The sequence below is a fragment of the Dermochelys coriacea genome, chromosome 6 (assembly GCF_009764565.3).
Source record: "Dermochelys coriacea isolate rDerCor1 chromosome 6, rDerCor1.pri.v4, whole genome shotgun sequence".
Lineage (NCBI taxonomy): Eukaryota > Metazoa > Chordata > Testudines > Dermochelyidae > Dermochelys > Dermochelys coriacea.
In genome coordinates this window covers 33,672,123-33,700,069 of record NC_050073.1, presented here as the reverse complement: position 1 = coordinate 33,700,069, position 27,947 = coordinate 33,672,123, and the positions used below count along the sequence as shown (strand labels likewise).

At 40.5% G+C, this 27,947-nt stretch overlaps 2 protein-coding genes across 16 annotated transcripts in view; one reads left to right on the top strand and one right to left on the bottom strand.

Annotated features, from left to right (window-relative positions):
• PPFIBP2 (PPFIA binding protein 2) overlaps nt 1–4,985 on the top strand; it is a 205,280-nt gene extending 200,295 nt beyond the window's left edge. For 7 of the 14 annotated variants that reach the window (XM_043517355.1, XM_043517353.1, XM_043517354.1 and 4 more), the window contains one exon: nt 336–1,119. In XM_043517355.1, the coding sequence (XP_043373290.1) occupies nt 336–533 (198 nt within the window). In that variant the 3' untranslated portion in view covers nt 534–1,119. Of the gene's footprint in view, nt 1–335; nt 1,120–2,706; nt 3,507–3,545 lie in introns of those variants that run through there. The other 7 variants (XM_043517349.1, XM_043517362.1, XM_043517351.1 and 4 more) reach the window with 6 other exon arrangements.
• On the bottom strand, nt 927–26,205 carry LOC119857369 (NADH-cytochrome b5 reductase 2). Of its 2 annotated transcripts, XR_006282301.1 has the most exons (11): nt 26,106–26,205; nt 25,282–25,428; nt 23,884–23,956; nt 22,604–22,710; nt 19,791–19,920; nt 16,546–16,629; nt 15,689–15,774; nt 14,684–14,783; nt 13,278–13,522; nt 1,733–1,877; nt 927–1,413 (listed from the first exon to the last, which is right to left on the bottom strand). XR_006282301.1 is itself a non-coding variant. In XM_038406163.2 (9 exons), exons 1-9 carry the CDS (start codon nt 26,118–26,120, stop codon nt 13,350–13,352), a joined length of 915 nt encoding a protein of 304 aa, XP_038262091.1. In that variant the 5' UTR covers nt 26,121–26,205; the 3' UTR covers nt 12,875–13,349. The 2 variants fall into 2 exon arrangements, 1 of the variants encoding a protein (XP_038262091.1); XM_038406163.2 differs by lacking the exons at nt 927–1,413; nt 1,733–1,877 and having other exon boundaries at nt 12,875–13,522.
• Nucleotides 26,206–27,947: the final 1,742 nt, after the last annotated feature.

The window sequence follows — 27,947 nt, the reverse complement described above, 5'->3', positions numbered from 1 at the left end:
TTTGTGAATTAGCAAATATACAGACAACCATGATTTTAAAAAACTTTCACAAAACACACTTGTTCAACTGTGAGAATTCATCATTATCCTAGTAAATGTACTGTAGTATAGCTAGCAAAGATAATCAAGTGGTGTTAATCTCAGCACAGTGTTCTGCTATTATATCCTTTAGTAACAAACATACAAAGGATGATTAAAGCTGCATTTTTCTAGTTTGTAGACTTCAGTCAAGATTTTTGCATTGTTGGCATATACAAAATTGTAACTTCAGACTAGATTTTACATTTTAGACCAATTGTTTCTCTTGTGTAAAACTTTATATTTCATTATTTTAGCCAAAGAAACTTGGATTTTCACATTTTGGAAACCTAAGAAAAAAGAAATTTGATGAATCTACAGATTACATTTGTCCCATGGACACAAGTCCAGGTGCAACTAATGGTACTCAGAAGAGCTATGGTGGATACAAAGGACTTAATCAACTCACTGATAGGGAATTGGACAAACTGGATCAGGTGGGACAAATAGATTGATGTCATTCTCATCTCTCATCCTCTACATGCATTCCAAAGCTTGCCAATAACCTTTTGTTACCATATAACAAAGTCTCTGCTACATCCGCATGAACTCATTGAGAACGTACGTATGGGCAGTGGATGCTTTTGAAGAGTTTTATACTGAGAATGTCAGATGAATTCTATTTTTACCTTTGTAAGCATAAACCCATCTATCTTCAAGCCCTTTTTCAGGTACATCAAACCTTTACACTAAGAAGGTTAATGTATTGGACTGTTAAATTTGGGGTTATAGTAGAAATACCAAATATTTTTTGTACTTTTAATTACATAATCCATGAGTACTGCACAGAGAAATTTTATCTTTATAAGTGGTTTGTAATGTAATAAAATCTTATTCAGATCTATTTGTACAGAGGTATCAATTTATATTTTATTCTCGTAAGTACAACTGGATTGTATATTTTAATACGTTAAACTGAAGAGTGCATCATTTGCACCATGTAAATGTATTACATACTCTATGAAATAATTATGGTTAAGCATATAAACACTCATGAACATTATCAATTAGACAATAAAAGAATACTTTCATTTTGTTACATATGTAGTGATCACTTTCTCTCTGTAATGGAATTTAGTTTACACATCACACACAAACAGAAGGTTTCCACAAAAACTCTATCCAGCCTCCTTCCTGACAAAGTCTGTGTAAAGTACTTCAAACCCTGAAAAAGGGAGCTGTTGGAGCTTGTGTGAGCTTCGTAGTGCACAAGAGCCAGACGGGGGTAGATCCTCTGCTGGTGTAAATCATCATCGCTCCAGTGACTTCCGTAGAGCTATGACAACTTACATTAGCTCAGACTGTCCCAGAGAGAAGCCAGATTAAATAATTCTCCTAAGTAAGAAACCAGATAAGAGAGTGATCACAAAATTGATATGACTGACAATTCATTTTTCATTTGCATGGTTTACTGCACCTAACACATCATTTGTGCTCATTACCTAACCACTGTCTTTTCTGGTGTAAGTCTGCACTGTGTTATTTAGAGGACTCCGTTAACAAAAATGTTTTTTAGCGATAAAAGGGTGATATATTTCACATATAGTGGCTCCTGTGTTAGTGTTAAATAAGATTAACAATACTATGTTAAAGAAATAAGAGAGGACCAAATCCCAACAGAGTTGAATGCTGTCAGTATCTGTAGTGAATGTACTGTAATTTAATGCTCAACATGTTTACTGAAAGGAAATGTCCAGTTACAAGGTAAACACAGCATCAGTGGAGACTATGCACCACTTAGATTCTGCTCACCGTCTGAACAGGGATGACTTTTGCCCACAGTAAATTAGTGTCTATATCTGATTAAAAAAAAAATTGAAAAACTGAAAATAAGTAACTCCAATATTTTGTAAACAACTGCTGCCCCTGCTCCAGTAGATAGAGTTCACTTTACTGAAGCAGTATGGTTTTGATTTAACTTTAATAATTTACCATTCCGGACCCCATTTTAAATTACTAAATACAACTATTACAAAATATTTTGAATATTAAAAAAATTTGATGACATTCTGTCTTCCAGCTGAAAAAATGACCTGGAAGTGAACACAGTATATTTACACATTTGTACAGTGAAAAATTAATACTTTAAATGAACTACTACTGAACCCCCTTTACATTTTAGACCATCTGATGTGCTCAAACAATTTATATCCTTTTTTAAAATCAATAAGAGAGCATGAAGAGTACTTGTATTGCCTGCCTAGTAGGAATGCACCACATGTGTAATTGAATGCATCTTGAATGCTTTTGACTTCTGGAAAATATTACTGCAACACACAGCATTATAATACACGAGAGCAAACTGATAAATTCTTAAATTCGCTAGCATGTGTAATATTTGTACTAAAGGATTAAAGAATGCCTTTTCTCATCAGAAATTGATCTTCCTATCATAACTGCATTTTCACTGCATTATGCTGGCACAAAAGTATTTTTTCTTTTGATTTGTGAGGTGTTATGTACAATATGTATATTTATTTCTGTATAACTTTGAGAACTAATTTTTAGCACATTTCAAAGAGAAGTAATTCATTATGTTGAGATTTTGTTTTTCTCAAGACAGAATCACCTCCAAAAGATGCATGTAGAGTCTGGATAAAATTGTAGTTGCTGTCTGATTTGATCTAGTTACTGACTGATTTTACAGATGGAACATTCAGAAGGAACAGTAATGCAAATAGGGGTGCTCTCTCAAGGCATAAGCAACCTCACGGTATGTACCAATTTATACTTGCTGTAAAGTCACAAACTTATCCTGCTAAAATGCAGTGAAAGTTAAAGGACCAGCAGTCCTCTAGAGTAAGTGTTCCAGTGTTCATGTTATAGACTTCTTATTTACAGCCTACTTACATTTCCATACTTCAAAAAATCTTTATTTTTAAATAAGTTGTCAGTCCTCTATTCATAGTGGATGGCCTAAATTGTACTTAAGTGGTGCATAGTCTCCACTTATTCTGTTCACCCTCTGAAAACGGGTGAGTTTTGCCCACAGTAAATTAGTGTCTATACCTGATAAAAACCAACTGAAAAATTGAAAAGTAAATAAATAAGCAATTGCTGTCCCTGCTCCCTTAGAGTTCACTTTACTGTAGTAGTACAGATTTGATTCTGTATCCAATATATAGAATCACATAATATGTAAAATTAATGGCTGCATTGGTGCAGCTGATTTAAATAGATTAACTTTTTCACTGGAAAGCAAAATGGATGGTCATGTCATGTGAAAGTATTTTTTATCCACTATGTCACCCACCTGTGAGACTCACTGATGCGGATCATCCCACTATGTTACATATAATCAGGTGGCCTATAATGCCTTAAATACTTATATTATCAAATTAGCTACATCTAGACAGTAAATTCCTGCTGTCATGAATCAGATCTAATTACAGTTGGATTGCTTTGCTATTGCTATAAACACCTAACTGAACATACTTCTTACTGATATATATACTGTTTACTTTCAGGATATGCTAAGCCAAGATGAAATGCTGAATGACAGCAGATTTTTAACACCTACCTTTGAAGACTGGAGATGATGAACATGACCAAGAACACTGTTATACCTCACTTGTATCCAGAGAACTGGCTGATGAAAGCTGGGTGCTATATGCAGAAAATAGCTTAGGCTTTTCTGCCACTAAGAAGTGTAAAATGTATATGATTATGATGCAGCAACACCTTACAGGTAAAAAAAAAACCACTGTGTTCTGTGTTGGGTATTTTTACGTGGGTATTAAGAAAAGCTATGCAAAATATTTCTCATCATCCAGAGAGGGTAAAATTGGAAAATGATTAAGACTAGTAGAAGATTTCTTTACAGATTTATGATGACTTTTATACAGTGGATTTATGCACTGTTACCTGCTAAATTATCTGTTTTATAATTTTGTACTTCTATAATTAATTTGCAATGTAGCGATAACGTAAGCAGAATATGCCTCTGTCACAGCATAAGGGTCTTCTTCATATTAAATGATAGTGGTGAAGATGATACTTTGACAATTCCAGTGACTTTCTATCATGCTATATGATTCATGGTGCAGCAGATGCTATCTTGGGATCTGACAGACCCTGGTGCAGACAGTTGTTTACTGAACCGTTGCTAAAAAAACTGCAGTCTGGTGTAGAGATAGGATTGGCTTTAGGATTTTGAGACTCCCTAAAGAGGAAGAAGGGACTTCATCCCTCATTCACTCTTCCTCTGCTTCTGTACCTCTCCTTGTCTCTGCTTTCTCTATCCTGATTATACTATTGGGATGAAGAGAAAGGACAGATCACCTTTCAACCCTCTTGAAGCCCTAGCAGGTGGGTGTGTTCTTAGACAGGCCGGCAGAGAGCATGCTGATCCTTACTCTGCTCTCTCTGCAATGAGAAATTTGCTCACAGCAGGAAATCCCATCTTCAGTTTGAGACTGCAAAGGAAATTGTGGGACCTAAAAGTTGGCTTTTCTTAGAAAATGACTCTCTTAACACATGACTTAACACATAAACAAGCACTGTGTGTGTTTGTGGTCAAGGAGCGGGCAGAAAATTCATTTAACTTAAAATGCACATTTAAATTACCAAAATGGTGCATACCACCCTCACTACAGATACCTCAGGGTGAGTGCAATAAAAGTTTTAGCTCAGTACATAGATGGAAGTTCCTTGTACAATTGGAACATTTCAGTAAGCTCTGCTGAATTTTGAGTCAAAATGACTAGAGGAGCTACAAAGCACAGTTTAAAATGTAGTCTGAAACTTAGCACAGATGGTTGGAAAACCAGGAGGAAGTGATAGACTCCAAGCCCTGAGCTCCCTGAATTGTATTCAGCATACTATAAGCTATATAAATATATATGGATTCCACATACTGGCATGACTGAGATGTGGTTAGAAAAGTTGTAATGTTTGCATGAGAAACTTGTTTTTTTAAAAGCGGCAAAGAGTCCTATGACACCTTATAGACTAACAGACATATTGGAGCATACGCTTTCGTGTGTGAATACCCACTTCTTCAGACGCATGTAGTGGAAATTTCCAGAGGCAGGTATAAATATGCAAGCAAGAATCAGGCTAGGGATAATGAGGTTAGTTCAATGAGGCCCTCTTCTAGCAGTTGAGGTATGAACACCAAGGGAGGAGAAACTGCTTTTGTAGTTGGCTAGCCAGTCACAGTCTTTGTTTAATCCTGAGCTGATGGTGCCAAATTTGCAAATGAACTGAAGCTCAGCAGTTTCTCTTTGAAGTCTGGTCCTGAAATTTTTTTGCTGCAGGATGGCTACCTTTAAATCTGCTATAGTGTGTCCAGGGAAATTGAAGTGTTCTCCTACAGGTTTTTGTATATTGCCATTGCTAATATCTGATTTGTGTCCATTTATCCTTTTATGTAGGGACTGTCCAGTTTGGCTGATGTACATAGCCGAGGGGCATTGCTGGCACATGATGGTATATTATATTGGTGGACATGCAGGTGAATGAACCGGTGATGTCGCTGGTGTAGATATGTGGGCAGAGCTGGCATCGAAGTTTGTTGCATGGATTGGTTCCTGAGTTAGAGTTACTGTGGTGCAATGTATCATTGCTGGTGAAAATATGCTTCAGGTTGGTGGGTTGTCTGTGGGCGAGGACTGGCCTGCCTCCCAAGGCCTGTAGACCTCTCTACAAAGGAAAAAGGACTGTAAGCTGCCACATGGGACCACAACAGTGGTACCCCTAACTCAACCAGCAATATCGTCAATATATCCAGCTACATACTCGGCCCGGCAGAACAGTCTGTCCTATCTCGGGGACTCTCTTTTTTCCCCACCACCCCCACAAACATGCTACAGTTCTGCGGTGATCTGGAAGCCTACTTTCGCCATCTCCGACTCAAAGAATACTTTCAAGATAACACTGAACAGTGCACTGATACACAGATACCTTCCCACGGACTCCTTCTGAGGGTCGAAATGACAGTCTGGACCTATACATAGAATGCTTCTGCCGACATGCACAGGCAGAAATTGTGGAAAAACATCGCTCGCCTCATAACGTAAGTCATGCAGAATGCAATGCCATCCACAGCCTCAGAAACAACCCTGACATTATACTCAAAGAGGCTGATAAGAGGTGCTGTTGTCATCATGAACAGGTCTGACTACCAAAAGGAGGCTGCCAGACAACTCTAGGCCACTTTCCTCAGATCCCACTTCACAATCTTCTCAGGACACTCCCTACACTAACACAGGAACAAATCAACATAAAATAACCCCGGTCGGGGCTCTAAGGGTATCTACTACCCAAGATCCACAAACCCGGAAATCCTGGATGCCGTATCATCTCAGGCATTGGCCCTCTCACTGAAGGACTGTCTGGATATGTGGACTCTCTACTCGGACCCTACACCACCAGCACTCCCACCTATCCTGTGACACCGATTTCCTGAGAAAACTACAATGCATTGGTGATCTTCCAAAAACACCATCTTAGCCACCATGGATGTAGAGGCTCTCTACACAAACATCCCAAGATGGAATACAAGCTGTCAGGAACAGTATCCCTGATGATGCCACAGCACAACTCGTTGCTGAACTCTTTGACTTTATCCTCACGCACATTTATTTCAAATTTGGTGACAATATATACCTCCAGATCAGTGGCACCACAATATGCCAACATTTTTATGGCTGACCTGGAACAACCCTTCCTCAGCTCTCATCCACTCACGCCCCTTCTCTACCTACGTTACATTGATGACATCAACATCTGGACCCATGGGAAGGAAACCCTGGAAGAATTCCACCACAATTTCAACAGCTTCCACCCCACTATCAACCTCACCCTGGACCAATCTACACGGGAGGTCCACTTCCTAGACACCGTGGTGCAAATAAGTGACAGTCACATTAACATCACCCTATACCGAAAATCCACCAACCGCTATGCCTACCTTCATGCCTCCAGCTTCCATCCCGGACACACCACATGATCCATTGTCTACAGCCAGGCGATGAGGAACAACTGCATTTGCTCCAACTCCTCAGAGACGAACACCGACAAGATCTTCACCACGCATTCTAAAAACTATGATACCCGCATAAGGAAATAAGGAAACAGATCAACAGAGCCAGACGTGTATTCAGAAGCCTCGTGCTGCAAGACAAGCCCAAGAAAGAAACCAACAGAACTCCACTGGCCATCACATAATGTCCTCAGCTAAAACCTCTCCAGCGCATCATCGGTGATCTACAACCCATCCTGGACAACGATCCCTCACTTTTACAGCCTTGGGAGGCAGACCAGTCCTCGCCCACACACAACCTGCCAACCTGAAGCATATTCTCACCAGCAACGACACACTGCACCATCATAAATCAGGAACCAATCCATGCAACAAACCTCGATGCCAACTCTGCCCACATATCTACACCAGCAACACCATCACAGGGCCTAACCAGATCAACCACACCATCACCAGTTCATTCACCTGCACGTCCACTAATATAATATACACCATCATGTGCCAGCAATGCCCCTCGGCTATGTACATCAGCCAAACTGGACAGTCCCTACGTAAAAGGATAAATGGACACAAATCAGATATTAGCAATGGTGATATACAAAAAACTGTAGGAGAACACTTCAATTTCCCTGGACACACAATAGCAGATTTAAAGGTAGCCATCCTGCAGCAAAAAAAACTTCAGGACCAGACTTCAAAGAGAAACTGCTGAGCTTCAGTTCATTTGCAAATTTGGCACCATCAGCTCAGGATAATCAAAGACTGTGACTGGCTAGCCAACTACAAAAGCAGTTTCTCCTCCCTTGGTGTTCATACCTCAACTGCTAGAAGAGGGCCTCATCCTCACTGATTGAACTAACCTCATTATCCCTAGGGCTTGCATATTTATACCTGCCTCTGGAAATTTCCACTATATGCATCTGATGAAGTGGGCATTCACCCACGAAAGCGTATGCTCTAATATGTCTGTTAGTCTATAAGGTGCCATAGTACTCTTTGCTGCTTTTACAGATCCAGACTGATACTTGTTTTTTTTAAGAGTGTACCTGCGGTTATACTTTTCCCTGAACTGTTTTCTCTTCATTCCAATCTCCTATATGTGCGTAATGTAAAGCACTACCCTAATATAACTCTAGGAAACTACAGCCAACATAACATGCAAAGGTCACTAGTTAGGAAATGCTAGGTAGGGCTGCAGAGCTGCTGCCATTAACTGGTGTTAGTATAGCTTATTGCTTAGTATAGATTGGCCAAATCAGCTCTGCAGATGTTCGTGGCATCGTGCTAGCATAACTGAGAAACTTGAACTACGTCTCAAGATATGTTGCAATGCAGCCAGAAGTGTTCTGCTCCAAAGGAAATTAAAGATATTAAATGATGAAATATAGCAAGAGACTGTGGCTCTCCCTTGCGTATACATCTAAGGAAGGACAAATGATGAATGTTTTATCATCTCCAATAGGACATAAACATAGTGGTGCAGTTCCTTTCTGGAGACCTGATTATCAGTCAGATATAGAATCACAGAAATATAAGACTGGAAGGAAACTTGATAAGTCATCTAGTCCTGTCCCCTGCACTGGGGCAGGACTAAATATTAGATAGACCATCCCTGACAGGTGTTTGTCAATGGAGGTTTTTAAGATCAGGATAGACAGATTCCACAATCTCCCCAGATACTTTGTTCCTATTCTTACACAACCTTACAGTTACGAAGTTTCTCATGTCTAATCTAAATCTCCTTTGTTTCAGTTATTCAGCCCATTGCTTTTTGACGTGTCCTCAGTGGTTAAGGAGAATAATTTAACAACTTTTTATGTATTTGAAGACTGTTATGTTTCTCATCAGTCTTCTCCTGTTTTTTTCAGTCTTTCCTCTTAGGTCATGTTTCCTAGACCTTTAATCGCTTTTGTTGCTCTCCTCTGGACTTTCACCAATTTGTCCACATCTTTCCTGGAGTATAGTACCCTGTACCCAGAACTGTACACAGTACTCCAGTTGAGGCTTATCAGTGCTGAGTAGAGAAGAAGGAATTACTTCTCTTGTCTTGTTTATGACTCTCCAGCTAATATATCCCAGAATAATATTTGCTTTTTTTTTTGAAACAGTATTATATTGTTGACCCATAATGAGTTTGTGATCCACTCTAAATCCCCAGATCCTCTTTTGCAGTATTCCTTCCTAGGCAGTCCTTTCCCATTTTGTATGTGTGCAGCTGATTATTCCTTCCTAAGAGTAGTACTTTGCACTTGTCCTTACTACATTTCAGACCATTTTTCCAGGTTGTCAATATCATTTTGAATTCTAATACTATCCTCCAAACTGCAACCCCTCCCATCTTGGTATCCTCTCCTCAAACTGGAAGTTACACCTACAAGCTCCAGTGCAGACATACCAAAACAGTGCAGGCTGCCCATGGAGCTGGAGGTAACTGGCAGGCCTGCTTGCTGCACGTAAAAGCTAGAAGTTATGCCTGCAAGGCCACCTTCCATGTAATGCTGCCTAACAACCCTTCTACCTTAAGGTTTCTCTTCAGCTGTCAGCCAGGTAGACTGACAGGGCTGTATGGGTCTCACCAGGCGTCCCCCAGGAGTTAGGGCTGCAATAATGATTCCCCCCACACACATTCACTCCCATGGTACTAGTAGGCTATTTTGTACTGGGCAATTCCAAAATCAATCTTGACAGGGTTGTGAAACAAAGATATTTGATTTTGGAAGATAGATAATGGGCTTGAATTAAACACTGTCTGAGGGTGAGTTACTGGTTAGATCTCATCCCTTTGGGTTGCAATGAGGTTTAATTTTGTATGTTCTGATGCTAGATGATGTTTGACATACTCCTGAGAAATATTTCCAATGCCAGACATGCCTCTTTCAAAAGAGCTTAAGTGCTATTCAGAATGAGTATGGGGTGACCCTTATTCATAGGACTAGTTAAAGAGCAAGGTATTACTCACTGAGTAAAGTTATGGCCCAATCTAGCCCTTATTGCACAAACTTCAAAGTGTGATGCAAATGGAGAAACGAGACATTAACTGCAGTCATAGAACTGACTTCTCCTAAAGACTAGTTAACAAGTTTGTGTATAAATCTCTCTAATGCTAGAAATTAACAGCTAATTTCCACTATGCCCATTGTGCAAAATGAGCTTTCCTGTATGGAGATAGTAGAATTGTTTATGATAGAGGCTGGGATTTTCAAAAGTCCCATTCACTTAACAGGGATCAGAGTTAGGTTTTTAATGAACACTTTTGATATTTCTCCCTGTTGTCTGTTTGAATACATGGTTATCATTTTAGTGTACTCTGTGACCTTAGATGAATTTGCCTGTGAAGGTGTAATTAAATGTGTTTTGTACAAATGTTGACTCAGTGTACACTGACAGAGCAGAGAAGGGTAGTTTTGCACCCTAAGATGTTTCAAGCAGTCCATACTGTGTTATTTTAAAAAATCCAGTTCCAGTGTGTTGGTTTGTGGACTTAAGTGTTCTGTTAACTTATATTTGAATACTAGAGTATCTTATTTGATATACAAAATAAAAGTGAAAAGTTCAGAAAATACAAACACTGACCTTTGGGCCATTATACTGTAATAAATAAATGCTGTATGTTTGTCTATATTCCATGTTGACTCTGTATAGTACATTTTATATATGCCTGGGCAGCTGGGGAATTTTAAAGTTTGTTGAATGGGGGTAAATGAATAGTTACAGAATACCCTGTACTTCAGGACAGGGTACTCATTACCATGCCCAGAGTACTGGGTAGGGATCTTATATAAAATGTCTCCACCCAGAGAGGCAATGTGGCTAGAAAACCGATGGAGTCAGAATACCTGGGTTCTATTCCCATTTCTGCCAGGGACTTGCTATATGCTTGGGTATTTCAATTAACCTCTGTTTCTCTCTATCTATTCAATGAACATATTCACTTAGGGTATTTTTCCAGCTATAGATTTTTTTCTCCAACAGCTCAGTGTCAAAATATATTTAGGCATTTCATAAAGCTTATAAACTTCACCCTCAAAATGAATGAGGAATCCTTTAAGTGTTATCATTTAGCTTTATAATAATTTTAAAATGTTACTGAGTAAATATGCAGTGTTTAAGAAGAAAGTGTTTTTGGAAAGTTGTAGAATGGACAAGAGGGAAAAATCAAAAGAGATTTAAGAGTAGACACAATAAGAGCTTCTCTTTGCAAGTAAATCTCCTCTAGGACAAAATTCTAGCCTCAGAAAAGTCTATCGAAGTTTTGCCATGGACATCAGTGGGGTCCAGGATTTCACCTCTGCAGTCCAGCTTGCAGCCAGTGAATGAGGGAAACCATAGCGAAGGCTGGTGAACAGTGCACCAGTTAAAGTCAGCTATATGCTTGCCACTTCCCAGGGAAGAAGATGGTTCTGAGCTGCACTGCCTAGCCTAGTGTCTCTCAACCTTTCCAGACTACTGTATCCCTTTCAGGAGTCTGATTTGTCTTATATTCCCCCACGTTTCACCACTATTACTGAAACATTGCTTAATTTTGTCATTTATACCACAATCATAAAATTAAGTCAGTTGGAATATAAATATCATACACACTTACATTTCAGGGTATAGTGTATAGAGCAGTATAAACAAGTCATTGATTCTATGAAATTTCAGTTTGCACTGCCTTTACTAGTTCTTTTCATGTTCTTTTAGCCTGAACTAAAACTAGACAAATATTTAGATTAGTTGATGATCCTGTTGGAAGACCTCTGCGTACGACTGGCCTAGATAACAGCAAAGAAGGTGCAGCCCAGGTTGCCTGGAATCCATGACCCCACACATTCTTGCAAATAAATTTGGCAAAAACTTAAGCAAAAAAAATTTTACAAAGAGCCCTGATTATGACTCTCCAAAATAAAATGGTATTAAAGGGCTCAGTCCACAGTGGCACTGGGATCATCAAAATGCTTCAGGCTTGTAGGCCAGCCATCTTAAAAGTTGTGATCTCTGTCTGCTATAACTGTTAGGATAGTGGACTGAGTAGACTTAATCAGTGATGTAACAAAAAGCAAATTTTATTAGTCTCAAACATCTGATTAAAAACATTTAGTGCTACCGGGTAAATTTCCGGTCAGACAGATTAAAAACAGGATCGCTGCCCCACACTTTCCAAGTTTAAGGCACAAGACAGTACAAACCAGCCCTGAGATAGTGAACACAGAGCAGTGCACAGTCACTGAAACTGAGAAGTGTTTGTGAAGAGAGAGTAAAAACAGTGAAGTTTAAGGGTGTATAGAATGAGTCATGTATTTGTGGAAGTACCACTTTCTTTTGGGTGAGGCAAACTTCTGAAACTGCTCAGAGCACATGCACTTCATGGAGAGAACTGTATTTCGTAAGTACATACAACACTAGTAGATACTTAAGTTGGACTGAACTTCAATATAAGGCAGCAATGCAGTTTTCAGTGACTGTCAATCAAATCCTCTTTGTACTGCAGAAATCTAGGTGCTGGCAAACACATGTATACCTGAATAGCATTCAGTGACTCAGCTTGAAGGTTAATATTGAATCCCCTAAATTAAATTTTAGATAAAATTTCACTCTGAAATGAGAATTTTAACAAAACAGTATGAGAAGTTATGAGAATCTCTTCATGCACGTTCACTGTCCCTGAGCTACTGCCATTTCTTCCCATGACCAGATTCCTTAATCTACTTTGCTGTTTTATGGCAGCACATTCCTAAGAAATATTCTTTATCCCCTCTTTCATATAGGAAAGAAATTAAGTTATTCACATTGTAATGAATGGATTACATGTAGAGTCTTATTACACAAACCTTGCATAAGTTAGGAAATAGGTTCAGAATTTAGGACAGCTGTAGGCTGCTGAATGTCTGTGCTATACCCAAATATATAATTAATAAAATAAACTGTTCTTTCCCCCCCGCATTGTTGGATACAAATTTTATCTCATTATAGCAATAAAGTCAGAACATTTCAGGGCAACTTAATTTCAGGTATCTAGAGTCATGTGGCCTTTAACTTTATATATTAACACCCTCTCCATATTATAGTTAGCCAGATAAGCAATAAAACATGGAGATGCAGAACAGAAAATATTTAGACTATTACTCAAGCTCTCAGTATTAAAAACATTCAAGGTAATGTATAGATAGAACAAAATTACTCAACTATGCAATTTTTGTAGTCCTAATTAAAGGTTTTATTGAAATCAACTTACATTGTTCTAAAAGTGCTGTCGCACAATGGATTATTTCTGCATGTGAATGAGACGTACTGCATTGCATCAGTGTTAATAAGCAAATGTGTTATCTTTGAGATAACCAAGTTTTTCCAGATTGGGCTGACACGCAAACTGAATCATAAGTGGAGGCCCACACATCAGAATAAGAGTATCTTTGCCTGGAGGAGGGAGGTATGCTTTAATCATGTCTGCAGTAATGAAGCCAGAGCTATACTTCCAATCTGAAACAAACAACAAGGGATACCATTAATACCTTACAACAATTCAAACATTCACACTAAAGGTCCCCATCCTGCTCCTCAACATGACACCAGCCACACATACACTGACAAATATCCCGACAGAATCAGCATTTATACCACATTACTGTAAGCAGGCACTTGACAAGGGTAGGATCAAAACCCTGGACTACATCCTCCACTGTTTTGAGTACAACCTTGTCTAGGGCACACAATAAGCAGGTTGCTTCACACTGCGGCATATACCTACACACAGCAGGGAAAGGCTCCACGGCGAGAAGCTGCCGCTCTCCCTGCTGCCTCTCCCCTGCCCTGGGGAAAAGCTCCACCAGTGGGATACTGACATGAGAGGCACTGCTTGGGCACATAGAAAGCCATGTAGGGCATATATCCTAAAGTCCTGGCATGTCTTTACTCACTTAAGCAGTGCTTCATCATCTACACCATCTATCATGCTGCTTTACGTGTAGACATAGCCCTTAGGTCTGACTGCATTGAAGTCAAATATTTAAAATCAACATAGTTGGGATCACACCAGCCATGAATTTAGCTGTTTTGTGAGCTAGATACAGTAGAGTTCAAGCTCTAGCTTTTTGTTTTCTGTCCCAATACAGTACTACATAGAAACCCACAACTGATTCTTTATCTTTGTATTGTGCAACTGCACCCTATTTGAAACTGATCTACTGTAAGTGGCACTTGTACATTTGCCTATTGTGCCCACAGCAAGTACTAAGCAAACACGATGCCAAGGTAACATCATTCTGCTGATGAAATGAGGAGGGAGGGAAGGAGACTAGACAAAGCAGCAGAGCTGTGTATTTTGCTGACAAATCCAAGAAACTGACACTTTACCCTACTAGTACAATGACAAACATTTCACTATCCAAAGGTCCGCAGGTAACAGCTGCATCATTCAAAGGAAGTTAATTATTAGTTCCTGTTTTGTAAGGTTTACAGAACAGCTCCCTGCTTTGGCAAGGTTATCAGATACTAGTAAGTTCGCTAGGAGTGCTCAGATACCATAGGAATGGATGTTTGGATATTGTAGCAATATCCATTAGAAGGAAGGATTAAACCTGTTGCTTGTATACAGAAAAAAGAGAGCAGAAGAAAATCTTCCCTCAAACACCAGTAACTTACCCTGAGGAGGTCTGTCCAATGTATATTGCACCTTAAATTGATCAGGGTGATTCTTGGCTACCTCTTCTAGCTCAGCTCTCAGTAATATGTCTTTTTCAGTCTGTTTAAAAAAAAGGGGGGAGGAGGGGAATTGTTTGTCACCAGACATATCAGTGCACACAGTAACATGGACCACCATGGCACTTACTTCATTTTCAGCAGGCAGGAATCAGAGTTTCTCTCATTTATCAACCGTCAGTAGACAACTGAATTTTTCTTAAGCATATGGTAATTTATAATTTTCTTCACTGTAAATCCAGATTAATAGTAAAAACAAATCAGAGTTAACAGCAACCTAGCTGATACTAGTGTTAAATAGTTAAACAGCCAAATACCAGGAAATTCAGAATCAAGGTTAAAACTCTTTTATTCGTCTTGGTCTCCCCACCAGTGGAGGTTGTTGGTTTTTTGCATATTATAAACATGGCAGTGCCTCGGTATAACAGTGAGAGTTAAGAACAGGGAGTGAAATTCTGGCCTCCCTGAAATCAGTGGAGCCAGGATTTCACCCACAACCTTCAGTTCAGGAATTTGGGGCTTCGGGCAGTTTTACATGCACAAACTTTTTGTACATTGCATTAATATGATTTTTGTGGATATTTTTTCCTTTTTGTCGGTTTAAGAACAAAAGAAACCAAACCCAGGACAGTGTATGAGAACAGATGCAATAACCTGTAATATCTCTTGTAACTTCTTATATAGATCATTTTTAAATAAACCATGTCAAATCACATAGCAGCCTTGATAATCAAAGGGAGTTCTGCATGTGAAGTATATGGACTAGGACCACATGCATTAATGTAACTGTGTGGTACATATGCATAATACAGATCAAGAGAAAAATCTTGTGATTCAGGGAAGTAATTTTTCCAAATTAAATATCACAACAGTATCACCAGTTCAAAGTCCTCTTAATGGTGTCCCTGGGGTAAAAAAGAAGGCAAACAAATGACTCAATATATTTACCTGATTAGCAAAAAGGAGGTAACACTTTGTATCATCATTAGGATCCTTTGTGATGTGACGGATCAGCTGCAACATCGGAGTTATTCCTATTCAAAACAAAAGACAATTATAGATGAGCTTTTCCTTTTAGCTCACACGAAGGCTGCATTATCTGGCAGTATGGCAAGCTGACTTCAGTGGAAGTTTTGTCTGCATGAAGCCACAAGATCAGGCCCATAATATCCCAATTTCAGATCAATGTCAGCTGTAAAGTTTCTTCTTTTTACTCAAAAAAAAAGCTACAAAGTAACACTTTACCTAGTGCTTTATTAACATTAAATAATAAACACTCTGGTAGGATAGATAAAGTAAATATTATAACCTCATTGTACAGAGGCTGAGACAGACTCAGAGAGGTTAAGTGACTTGCCCAAGATCACATAATAAATCAGTTTAAGAGCCAGGACAAAACTCATGTGTTCCTGGCTCATGTGGTCTGAGCTCAGATCACATCTCTCTTTCTCTGTATTATGGTGATTATTAATACTGTGGCAATGCCCCACATCTGCTATCAGAATCAGGAGCCTATTGTCCAAGGACTGTAAAAATAGGAGAAAACAGTCCCTGCCCTGAGTATCTTCATATAAAGGAAAGAAAATCCACAGTGTTCAGTACATAAATACATAGATGTTAATTTTAACCAAATGGAATGTTGAAATATTACATCCATGTATCAATGTGGCACTGTTAGGCAACAGATTCAATTGGTTATGAAGAGAGAACCTTCAGTCACAAAATATGTCTCAATAATCATCACAACCCTCTAGACCTCTATTTGCTCTCTCATGAGGTTGTTGCCCTCAGCACAACAGTTTCACCTGTTCCTCCAGCTATCATCCCAAGATGCTTTACAAACTTTCTCTGTGCTTCAGACTTCTTGTCAGGCTTGATAGCAAAGTTACCTGGAAGAAATATTCAGAACTTACAGGTAATTAAATAAATAAAATATAATAGAACAAAATTATAAATTAAACAGTAGTAAGTCAGCAGGACCCCAGATGGTATTCAACCAAGAGTTCTAAAGGAACTCAAATATGAAACTGCAGAACTACTACCTGTGGTATGTAACCTATCACTTAAATCAGTTTCTGTACCAAATGACTCGTGGATAGCTAATGTGACACCAATTTTTTAAAAAGGCTCCGGAGGCAATCATGACAATTACAGGCCAGTAAACCTAACTTCAGTACCTGGCAAATTGATTGAAACTGTAGCAAAGAACAGAATTATCAGACACAGAGATGAACACAATTTGTTGGGGGAAAAGTCAACACAGCTTTTGTAAAGGGAAATCATGCCTCACAAGTCTATCAAAATTCTTTGAGAGGATCAACAAACATGAGGACAAGGTTGATCCAATAGATATAGCATACTCAGACTTTTGAAAATCTTTGACAAGGGTCCGCACCAAAGGCTCTTAAGCAAAGTAAGCAGTCACAGGATAAAAAAAAAAGACAAAAGACAGAAAACAAAAGGGGGAATAAATGGTTAGTTTTCAGAATGGAGAAAGGTAAATAGTGGTGTCCCCCAGGGATACGTTCGGGGACCAGTCCTATTCAACATATTCATAACTAATTTGGAAAAAGGGGTAAACAACAAGGTGGCAAAATTTGCTGACAATACAAAATTACTCAAAGTTTAAAGCAGCCTGCAAAGAGTTAAAAAGGGATCTCACAAAACTGGGTGACTGGGCAACAAAATGGCAGATAAAATTCAGTGTTGATAAATGAAAAGTAACGCACATTGGAAAACATAATCCCAACTATACATACAAAATGATGGGATCTAAATTAGCTGTTGCTATTGTGGATAGTTCTCTGAAAACGTCTGCTCAATGTGCAACAGCAGTCAAAAAAGCAAATGATAGGAACCATTGTGAAAGGGATAGATAAAACAGAAAAAATATAATTCCACTATATAAATCCATGGTATGCCCACACCTTGAATCCTGCTTGAAGTTCTGGTCACCTCATCTCAAAAAATATATTGAATTGGAAAAGGTATAGAGAAAGGCAACAAAAGTGATTGAGGGTATGGGACAGCTTCCATACGAGGACAGACTAAAAAGATTGGGACTTTTAAGCTTGGAAAGAGACAACACATATGATGAACAGTATGGAGAAAGAGAATAAGGAAGTGTTATTTATTCCTTCACGTGACACAAGAACCAGGGGTAACTCAATAAAATTAACAGGCAGCAGGTTTAAAACAAACATTAGGAAGTACTTCTTCACTAAACACACAGTCAATCTGTGGAACTCATTGCCAGGGGATAGGCAAAGTGAAGTCCAAAACTATAATGGAGCTCAAAAAAGAATAAGGCGAGTTCATGGAGGATAGGTCCACCAATGGCTATTAGCAAGAATTGTCAGGGACGCAACTCCATGATGTGGGTGTTCCTAGCCTCCGACCGCCAGAAGCTGCAAGTGGACAACATGGGGATGGATCACTCTGTGATTGTCTGCTCTGTTCAGTCCCTCTGAAGCACCTGGCATTGGCCACTGGCGAAAGAAAGGATACAGGACTAGATGGACCTTTGGTCTGACCCACTACGGCTGTTTTTTGTCCTTATGTTCTTAACAGGTACAATTGCTGTGGAAGTCCAATTGTTGGAATTGGCAACCTGATACATGGGGACAGATCTTCAGATCCAGCCAAGCTGTCCTCAGCACAGGCCAAGGTGGAAATGGTAAAAGTGGCTTTATGCCCCCTTGTAGTCTCCAATCTTACTGCTGCCAAGGACTAGTTTAGCCACGAGCATAATTTAGAATAGCCTCAAGGCTCCTTTGAACAATTGCATCTAGCTGCACCAAAAGGTCATCCTGTAGCTGTGGACTGACAGTGGTCACACACCCTACACTAAGAGCTGGGAATAGCAATGACTGTCACCCAAGAGGCTAATTAAGTCTTTATGATCCCTTTGCATCATGGGACTTGCACTAAAACATTAACAGACCAAGAGCATTAAGCCAAGAGACCCTGCAATGAATACAGCAATTAAATATATCAGTGTCCTGCACAATCAGATCAGGCCCTTTTTATTATAGTAATTTATTCATCTCTAGATACCCACATAGCTAACAAGAATCCAATTAAACCCTTGGCATTGACACTAAAGGCCAAGTGACCTTGACTCCTAGCATGCAGGGATCAAAAGAGCTACATAACTTCGTTTGTACACCAGAGGATGCCGCTGGTTTGGGGTAATCAAAAAAGAAGACACAGCTTGTAACTCAATTCAGATGCTACATTTGTCCAAGAATCAATCAAAGCCTCATGACCAAATGCGTGCTCTGATAATCAATTAACAGATTTGTAACCAATTCTGCAGAGTTGCTGTTGTCTATAGCAATTGAAGTGCAACAGAAAAGTGTGTGGATTTGTAACTTATGTGGCTTATTGATTCCATCCAAAAAATAAGACTCATTTGTACTTTATTCCTAATAAGGGGCCTGATCCTGACAAATGCTAAGTACTTGGAGCTGTCACTGAAGTATATGGGAGTTTTAGGTGTACAGTCCCAGTCAATCAAGATCAGGGCAAAATCCCTTATACTCTTTTACAACCATCTTATGTGAGAGTCCCTCAACACATCAGTCCCTCCCTTAAGATCCTTATGCAAGACAAGCCTGTTTTAAAGCGGCAAGCTGGCTTACAGCCAGGAAGTTAAAGAGCAGAAATGATGTGCTTCCCAGAGGAGCTTTTTAGGATTTGCAGCCTGAGCATCTTGCACAAAGATTAAAAAATTCTCCTGCTACTTCAAATACAAGTTTCGCGGTGATACAAAACAATTTGAATGTATCAATAGAGTGGATTTAAATACCCTTGACAGGAGGGCAAGTGTTTGAACAGTCACATTCTCAGACCAGTACAATGCTCTCATTCCCCAGCATGGTCATGCTACATCAGGCACTAGTCAAGAACATTGGGAGAGAACTCTCATAGGAGAACTTTGGGGCTCATTTCAAAAGAAAGCAGTGTCCCAATCTGGAAAGCCCTCAAGATTTAAATTGCCTTTGAAAATAACTAGATTCCCCCTCCCTCCATTTTAACATTACAGTACCTGTCCCCTTGTATACAAGGAGCCCGTTTGGCCCTCTGAAGTCAATGGTATCCCCAACAGTCATGCTGTCTAAGTACTGGGACATCTTCCCACCTTCAGGGAATTTGGGATTGACATTTTTGTAGTAGACCTGAAAAAACACAGCAACTTTTAGTGTTTTGACGATTTAGCTATCAGATGGCAATAGCGTCTTCTCAAAAACATCTTGCATAATACACTGGACACCTGAAATGAGACCCCGGAAATCCCTTGCTCTCAGTATTCATTTGTGCACTGTAACTGGAAACCACCACAGTGCAATAAGAAAAATGCTGCTTCATGCAGCTGCTGCTCTTCCATCCATAACAGGCAGTGCAGTTAATGGGAACGTCCACGGAGACGCTATGAACTGCATTTATCTCCCTATACCTCGGCAACACCAGCCTCAAGTCACCTCCATCACTAATCTCCCTCCAGAAAATGGCAGGAGGTCCTTTTTTCACTTCACAGCATTCAAAAGGGCTCCACCTTAAATTCTCCCTTTCACCTTCAAAACACTTTACAAACGTTAAACCGCGAACAAATCCTCACAACACGTGGAACATGAGGAATAAGGAACAAGAGTGAAACCCAGAAACAAAGGAGAAAACTGAAGAAGAAAGTGGCTTGCCCAAAGGCAAACAGAGTCAGCATTAGAATGGGGATTGGAAGAACTCAGGAGTCCAGGAACCCAACCACAGTGCACTCTGCAATCCACACTAGCTTGAAAGGTTCCAGCAAAGGAAACTCTATGAACACCCCTACTCAAAATCTTCCAGGATTCTAACATTGAATCAGAAAATGCAGCATTCTTTCATGACACTGCACCAAGTATGCAAAGAACTTCTAATCTATTGTTCAATTATGCAAGCGTCAGAAAGGAAATAAAGGAGAAAACAATCAGAGGTTTTTTATCATACAGAGATGGTTTGGGGAATGTGCAGGGCAGATTCTCAAAGAGCAGGTTATAGATGTGCAGGCTGTAACATACTTTTCCACAAGATAAGAGTAAAGCAATACCATGTACTTCTCTACCCATCCTGTCTAATAACAATCAATTTCAGTACATTTTTAAAGCTGAACTCTGTACAAGAGTCTCAGTGTGGAAAACAAGGGCCTTGGGCTTTATGCCAGGAGTAGATGCCAACTAGCTGGTCTTCTTCCACTCCTGCTGCACCTAGAATCCTCTCGAGGGCTTCCTCTCTCCTTCATTAAATTCAGGCTCCTCATCCATTCTCATGGCCCTGCACATCACTTTCCCGGCCTCCATCTCTGCTCTCATTTCATTTCAGAACCCTTCGTCATTCCTCTGCACCTCCCTTTGTCTCCTTCTCCGCATCCTAGTGTCAAACCTTATTTTATTCTACCCTCTGCACTCTGAGCAGCCCACAGTTTCAGCAACCGAATGCTCCCTCTCCTCCTCCAAATGTCCCCTTTAAACCCACCTCTTTTTGAAGCCTTCCCATGATAAATAGAGGTGGGCTGAAGACAGTCTTCCTGTCCCATGAAAATTTTTTAAATTCCGAAGTTTTCCTGTTCTGCATCAAAATGACCCTGAGACCTTTCAAAGTTGTTTTTTTTTTTTTTTTTTTTGGACAAAAAACTTAGAGAGAGAGAGACCCCCCCACAAAAATTCAATCCTGGTCCTGAGAAAACTTTCCTGACTGAAGTTTTGTTGAACTTGATCTTTTCCTGCAATGAGTTTTGGTTTCAATTAATCAGCATTTCTGATGAAAAACATTTCATTGAAAAATTCCTGACCAACTCCAACAATGAACTCTTCACTAATTGGGTCCCCAGCCTTAAAGCCCCATATTGGTTATCCATCTGAGCTCTTGGAGAAGGCAACGTTCACCTGATTCTGATTTCACATGGTTTTACACTAGTGTAACTACTGACTTTAATTTATCCCAGTATGAGAGCTCAACCAGGCTCTTTGTCTTTCTATGCGTTTTATAGAGCACTCTGAACTTATGGCATTCTCCAAATAATAATTTCATTAGAACAACTTCCAAAGCTGAGAGAGGTGTGGTGGAATTTCTCTACTAAAGATGTTAGCAAGCACCTCTTGTCACTTATTTTCTACTTACATGTAAACCCTATCAATGGCAGCAGCATAGTTTTAGGAAGAACAGTCCTTAGTTACCAAGTATCAGAGTCCTTAGTTAATCATTGCTGAAGAAGTAGCAGGGAAGAGCTCCTGACTCCATTTTATTGGATACTGTGCCGAAATAGTGACTATTGTTTTCTTCTCCCTCTCAGGGTCGTGATGGCAGATTTACTAGCGAGATTTATATCCTTCAAAGGACATTGTGAAATAAGCTGGTGTTTCAAATTCCTAACAGCCAGGTATCACATCATAAAAACTGGTATCACAATTGGCAGCCTTGTATCAATCATCCTCTCATCCCTAAAGAATGAGGCAGCAAAAATACATCCCTCTCAAATGTCAGGCATTGGTAGGGAGCTGTAGGGAGAAATTTGCAGTGTCCCCCGCTGTACCTATTCAATAGGAAAATAGGCTTCACTCTCTACATCTAATATCCAGCACCTTCCAGGGTCACTAAATACACTTTAAAATAAATACTAACCTGGAGGACTTTTGCCATCAAATCACCGTATATTAAGAAAGGTTAAAATTGGGGCATAAACTACAGTGTTTGACAGCATCACTTTAAATGTCACTTAAATCCAATCCTCTCCTTCCTAAGGCAAGGATCGCCTTCTACACTTGGATAGTAAACATGTCCAGTTAGATTAAATTATCTGTCTCCATGAAGGCAGCTAATATTTACCTTTATAATTAAGTCAACGTAACCTTTTACTTCATCACTGGAAACTGGAGTGTAGGCCCGGATGACAAGATTACCATTGATTTTGGAAGAGAGGTAAACATGCTGGCCTAGAGAGAAAGAGTTACAATCTAATTCTCTCTTTCAGGACTGGGAGAAGAGAAAACAAAAAGAATGGAGTGGGAAATAAAGAATCTAAAACATATACAATAACTCCAATAAAGGCATTAGAAGCTAACCATGATAGGCACATCCTGTTGGGATACAGAAGTTATATCATCATCAAGTCATACAACCCTAGAACCATTCTTCACTACATTTAATTCTAAGTCTAATCAAATGCTATTGTTGAGAATATATTCTATATCCGTCAATATATATATTTACATAATCCATGGTTATCATAACACCATCAGGAGTATGCAAAATACACACGCACACACACACACACACCCCATATATGTGATGAGAACAGCAATAGTATAAATTATTTTTACAACCATGAAATAAATTGCTGAACTATGTCATGATGTCTATTTTGTTCATTTGTTTTGAGTACCTTGCATATTACCACTACCCGGACCCTGTTTCTTCCAGGACCATGTCAGATATTGAAAAAACACTTTGTCCATTGTGGCTCTTCCCAATGCATGCCAATAAAGAACTACCATGTATAAATCTATAATTCCAGAAAAACTAATATAGATAATAGTCACTATTTCTACTGGAGAGAAGATTTCTGTTTTGTTGCAGTATAGACAGCCAGTCAGTAGGGGGGATACAATTTTATCAAACTATTCCTACTATCACATCTCCTTTTCTCTGGTCAAGTGGCTGGGCCCATGGTTAGAATAAGATGCTGCAGGCTCTACCTGTGTCCTCACATATTACCTACAGTTGTAGGACTTTCTACTATACTTGTATATTTGGGAAGGGCTCAGTTCATACATGAGTCAACCTATTCACACGTGTATTTGGGATTTATGAAAAAAATGAAAGCACAGTAATTTGGCTTTTGCTGCTGTTCCCAGCCTAATAGGTATTCACACAGCCTCTGTTCCTTTTCCTGTTTGTCAGTGCTAATCTATGGTTCTTGTAGCATGGTATTATACAAGAGAGGGAGCATGTCCAACAATCTAGCACCATGGCTGCCTCTAGATGGAGTTTTTAATATCCCACCTTTCTGAGCACCAAATTCACTATGCTTAAAAAAAAAAAATCATGGAAAAATCCTAAATTTACCAAAAAAAAAAATAATCACAGGAAAGTGTTTCAGTATTTACCTATAGGTAGTCCTAATACATGATCCAGCGACGGAAGCCCAAACCTGAATTTCTTGGTATCGTGGCTGATCTCCTGACGGAAAGCAAAAAGATGGAGAATAAGTGTGGTATTAACAAGCAAGTACAGTAGCCCTCTGAATTTGGAAAACAGCCCAATGTGCTTTGGTGAAACTACTGTTCATTAAAGTGTAAGCCAAAATCCAAACAGCAAAACAGAAACAGGTTTGACAGTGAAGTCTTAACCGTTCATCTTTTTCTAAGCCTGGTTATAAAGGACTAACTTTTGAAGTCCTCTCTCCTTCTCAGAAGCCAAGAGGAAGGCAATTTTTCCTGATTAAGGACATTGTGACAATTGCAGCCTTACAACAAAAATCTTTAGGTTTTCTCCAATCAGTATACATGCTCATTGTACCTTTGATGTTTCCTGATTTATGACAGAACTGGCATGCCTTATGTAGAGGCATAGCCTTCTTCAATGCAATGTGTAACTCCTACTTCCTACCAATGCAAATTCTAAGTGTATTAAAAGGAAGATATGCCTCTGGATTAGGAACTGTGCAATCAAAGAAACTAATCCAATTATTTATTCTTTTGAAGGTGTAACACTAATTTATGCATTATGTTTTAGGAACCAAATTTATGCAACATCTAGAAAAAATATTCCAAGACATTTCCAGTAGCAGCTATGAATAGGAGATGTTCCCCAAAAGCATTAAATACTTAATGACGGAGAATCCTGTCTTAAGTAAACCCACTCAAGGAAAAGGGAGGATACAAAATCCAGATGCCATATAAAAAGTTTATTACCAAAGGTAATGATAAAATTGTACTGGAACACACATGGAGATACTTTAAAGGGATTGTTTAATATTAAAAAATAATATTAATCTTTTTTAACCTTCTATCCAAGAACCTCAAAACATTTTACAAACACTAATTATAGACATACCTTCCAACCACAGCACTCACAATTGGAAATCCCAAAGTTCAGGGATGTTCATATCAGAGTTCTGAGTTAGCCCATTATTACCAGAGAAACTCTTTGGATCCAAGTTCAAATTTTAAAACCTCCACTCTCAGTTTCAGAGAAGAGTGAATCTGTGTTTGGGTCCATCTCTAATTATGCAAACTTCACAACACGCCTAAGAAATAACTTAGAACTTAACATTACGGGTCACCATTTTGCAGATATGGGCACAGACCAAGAAAAAGGCTCATTGAACTGCTCAAGATCACCCAATGAACCTGTTTCAGAGCCAGGGAAAGAGCACAGATCTAACTCCAGTCCTGTTTTGGTCATTCATGCTTCCTCCCTGAGAAAGTGTAGGCTGCACAATCTAAGTGACCTTCACAGAGCAGTTGGGCAGGATTCTAAACGAACTGAATGGGTTTGGTCACCTCTTTCTCTATCAATGGCAACGGATACTTAGTGTGTGGCTCCTGTAATGTAATGGGATCACTCTTCCTCCGAGATCTCCTAGCCTTGAAAACCAACAGCAAGGCTGACACGGCAATGACAACCACAGCAATCAGCAAGGCCAGGTCCTAAAAAAAACGAAAGCAAATGGTACATGACACCAGACACAGCCTTGACTCAAAAAGAAAAAGGAGGACTTGTGGCACCTGCGAGACTAACAAATGTGTCTGAGCATAAGCTTTCCTGAGCGACAGCTCACTTCATGGGATGAAAGCTTATGCTCAAAGAAATCTGTCAGTCTCTCAGGGGCCACAAGTCCTCCCGTGTGTGTGTGTGTGTGTGTGTGTGTGTGTGTGTGTGTGTGTGTGTGTGTGTGTGTGTGTGTGTGTGTGTGTGTGTGTGTGTGTGTGTGTGTACACAGACGAACACGGCTGCTACTCTGAAACCAGCCTTGACTCAGAGTCACTGGTTTCCGTGCATCAAATGCACCAGCCTCGAAGGGACACAGATAAAGTGGCCCTGGGCAGTTGATTATGGCCACATATTTCGGACGCACGTGCTGGGCTTGGGCAGCTCCCCGGGAGGCGAGGAGCTGGGGCCTCGGAAGGGTTGAGATCCGGCGGGTGCCGGACAAGACACAAACACACCAAGGGAGCAACCCCCCCCGCCCCCGCCCCCGCCCCCTTGCGCTAACGGCGCTCCCAGGAGCTTCTCCAACCACCCCACGTCCCCCAGCCCCATCCCGGGGGCAGCCCCGCCCCGGCGCCCAGCCTGCAGCGCACGCCGGCCCCAGCTCCCCTCGTACCGCGCTCGGCTCCATGACGGCGGCAGGCAGCGCTCCCGGCCCCCGAGTCGACTCCCGCGGCGCCCCGGTGCAACCTCCGAGTCCCCTCCCCTGCACGGCCCGTGCCAGCCCCTCCCGGGGCCCGCCCTGCACGCTCCGCCCCCCCCCCCCAACAGTGCAAGCCCCTCCAGCCCTGCTCACTCTCTCCAGCCCGTGCAAACTCCCCCCGTGCAACCCCCGCTCCCCAGGACTGTCCAGCCCGTGCAAACCCTGCCGCCCTGCCCCCTCCTCTCCCCCCACGGGAGAAACCCCCGCCCGCCCGTTCCAACACCTTCCGACCCTTAGTCCCTGCAAACCTCTCCCCCTCGCCCTGCTCCAGCACGGTGCTAGCAGCTAGCCTAGAGAGGTCACTTCTACTGCTCCTGCCATCTTCCCTAACCACTGGATTTCAGCCGTCTAGATCAGGCCTGCTCTACACTTAACATTTAGATTGACGGACAGGCCCCACTCACTGGGCCAGCACCTCCTGATAGCCCACCAGGGCTGTTGCCCCTTCTGTTACTTACCTCTCTGTGACTCAGGGTGCGCTCTTCATGGTTTGGCCTCCTCACCAGGTCACTACAATCTTCCCCTTCTGGGGTAGCAAAGTCTCTACCTAAAAAATGGCAGTCTTCCCTTCACTGCCCTGACCTGGACACTCCTCCAGTGGTTCACCTTCTACTTCAGGTTCCAGTTTAGGAACCCTCTAAATCAGCAGCCAAGGTCTGCACCATCTTACACCTTGCTGCCATTCCCCTGAGCCTTTTCATATATCCTCTCTCCTTGGTTTCCCTCTCTAATGTCCTGAGAGTGGCTACATGCTCTACGGCCAAGTTCCCGGCTTTATACTAGCCCCACCTGTTCCTTCTCTGCCTCCATCCATCAACCAACCTTTCAAGCCGTGGCTGTCCCCCAGGTGCAGCCCATCAGGTTAAGTAATCTAATTTATCCAGCTCTGCCACCTTGTGTAATATGACCATCCCATCACTTTGACATAACTACATTGCTCAGAAGTGTGGATTTTTCACACTCCTGAGTAAAGTAACTATGCGGATATAATCCTGAGTGGAAAATTCCTTCCATCAATGTAGTTGACACTATAGGGTTATACTGGCACGGTCATGGTACCGTAGCTATGCCAATATAGTCCCCACAGTTTACACATGACCTAAAATAGCATGTGTACACACACACACACCTCCCACCCCCCATTATACTAAAGAGTGAGAAAGGAAAATAATACATAACTCTCAGAGAAGAGAAAGAGATGCCAGCAATAATTTTCCACTGTCAGGTTACGGACAGTGATACAAAAAGGTTGCAAGATACTAAACCTCAGTACCATATTAAACCTGTCCTAGACAGTTTCTTGGTGCATTAACTTGGTAACACTTGTATATTTTGTCATGCTAGTGAAGTTATCCAAATTGAAAGTAAAATGCATGCAGTCATCCATTGTTATATAATGAAGCGAGTATGATTTTAAAAAGAGGGGGAAATTGCATAATCCAGTACCTCTACGCCCCTTATTTTCTTGGTTCCTATTTTTACCTTTACCAGTTTTCTCCACTCATCACTTTCAAAAACAGGAGAATGTTTAGCCTCATATGCCATTAATTCCTTCCCATTATTCAGACTGCCAGAGAACAGAGATGTGCTCTGGAAGATGCTCTGGTTTACAATTCAGTAGTTACATTAATGAATCCCTTAAGTCAGTGAAACATAGTGGACAATCCCACACACTATATCATAATCAGGACCCATGGAATTCTGTGGCAGCATAAGATTTATTTCATTGACAAAAGCTGTTGAATTCTGATGCCA

Excerpts from the sequence above, each read along its gene's own strand:
- LOC119857369 (XM_038406163.2), bottom strand. Across the intron at positions 22,711-23,883 it reads TGTATTAGGACTACCTATAG|GCCAGCATGTTTACCTCTCT; the intron begins GTAAATACTGAA and ends CTTTCTCTCTAG. Across the intron at positions 13,523-14,683 it reads ATTGGACAGACCTCCTCAGG|ATTGGAAGTATAGCTCTGGC; the intron begins GTAAGTTACTGG and ends TGTTTGTTTCAG.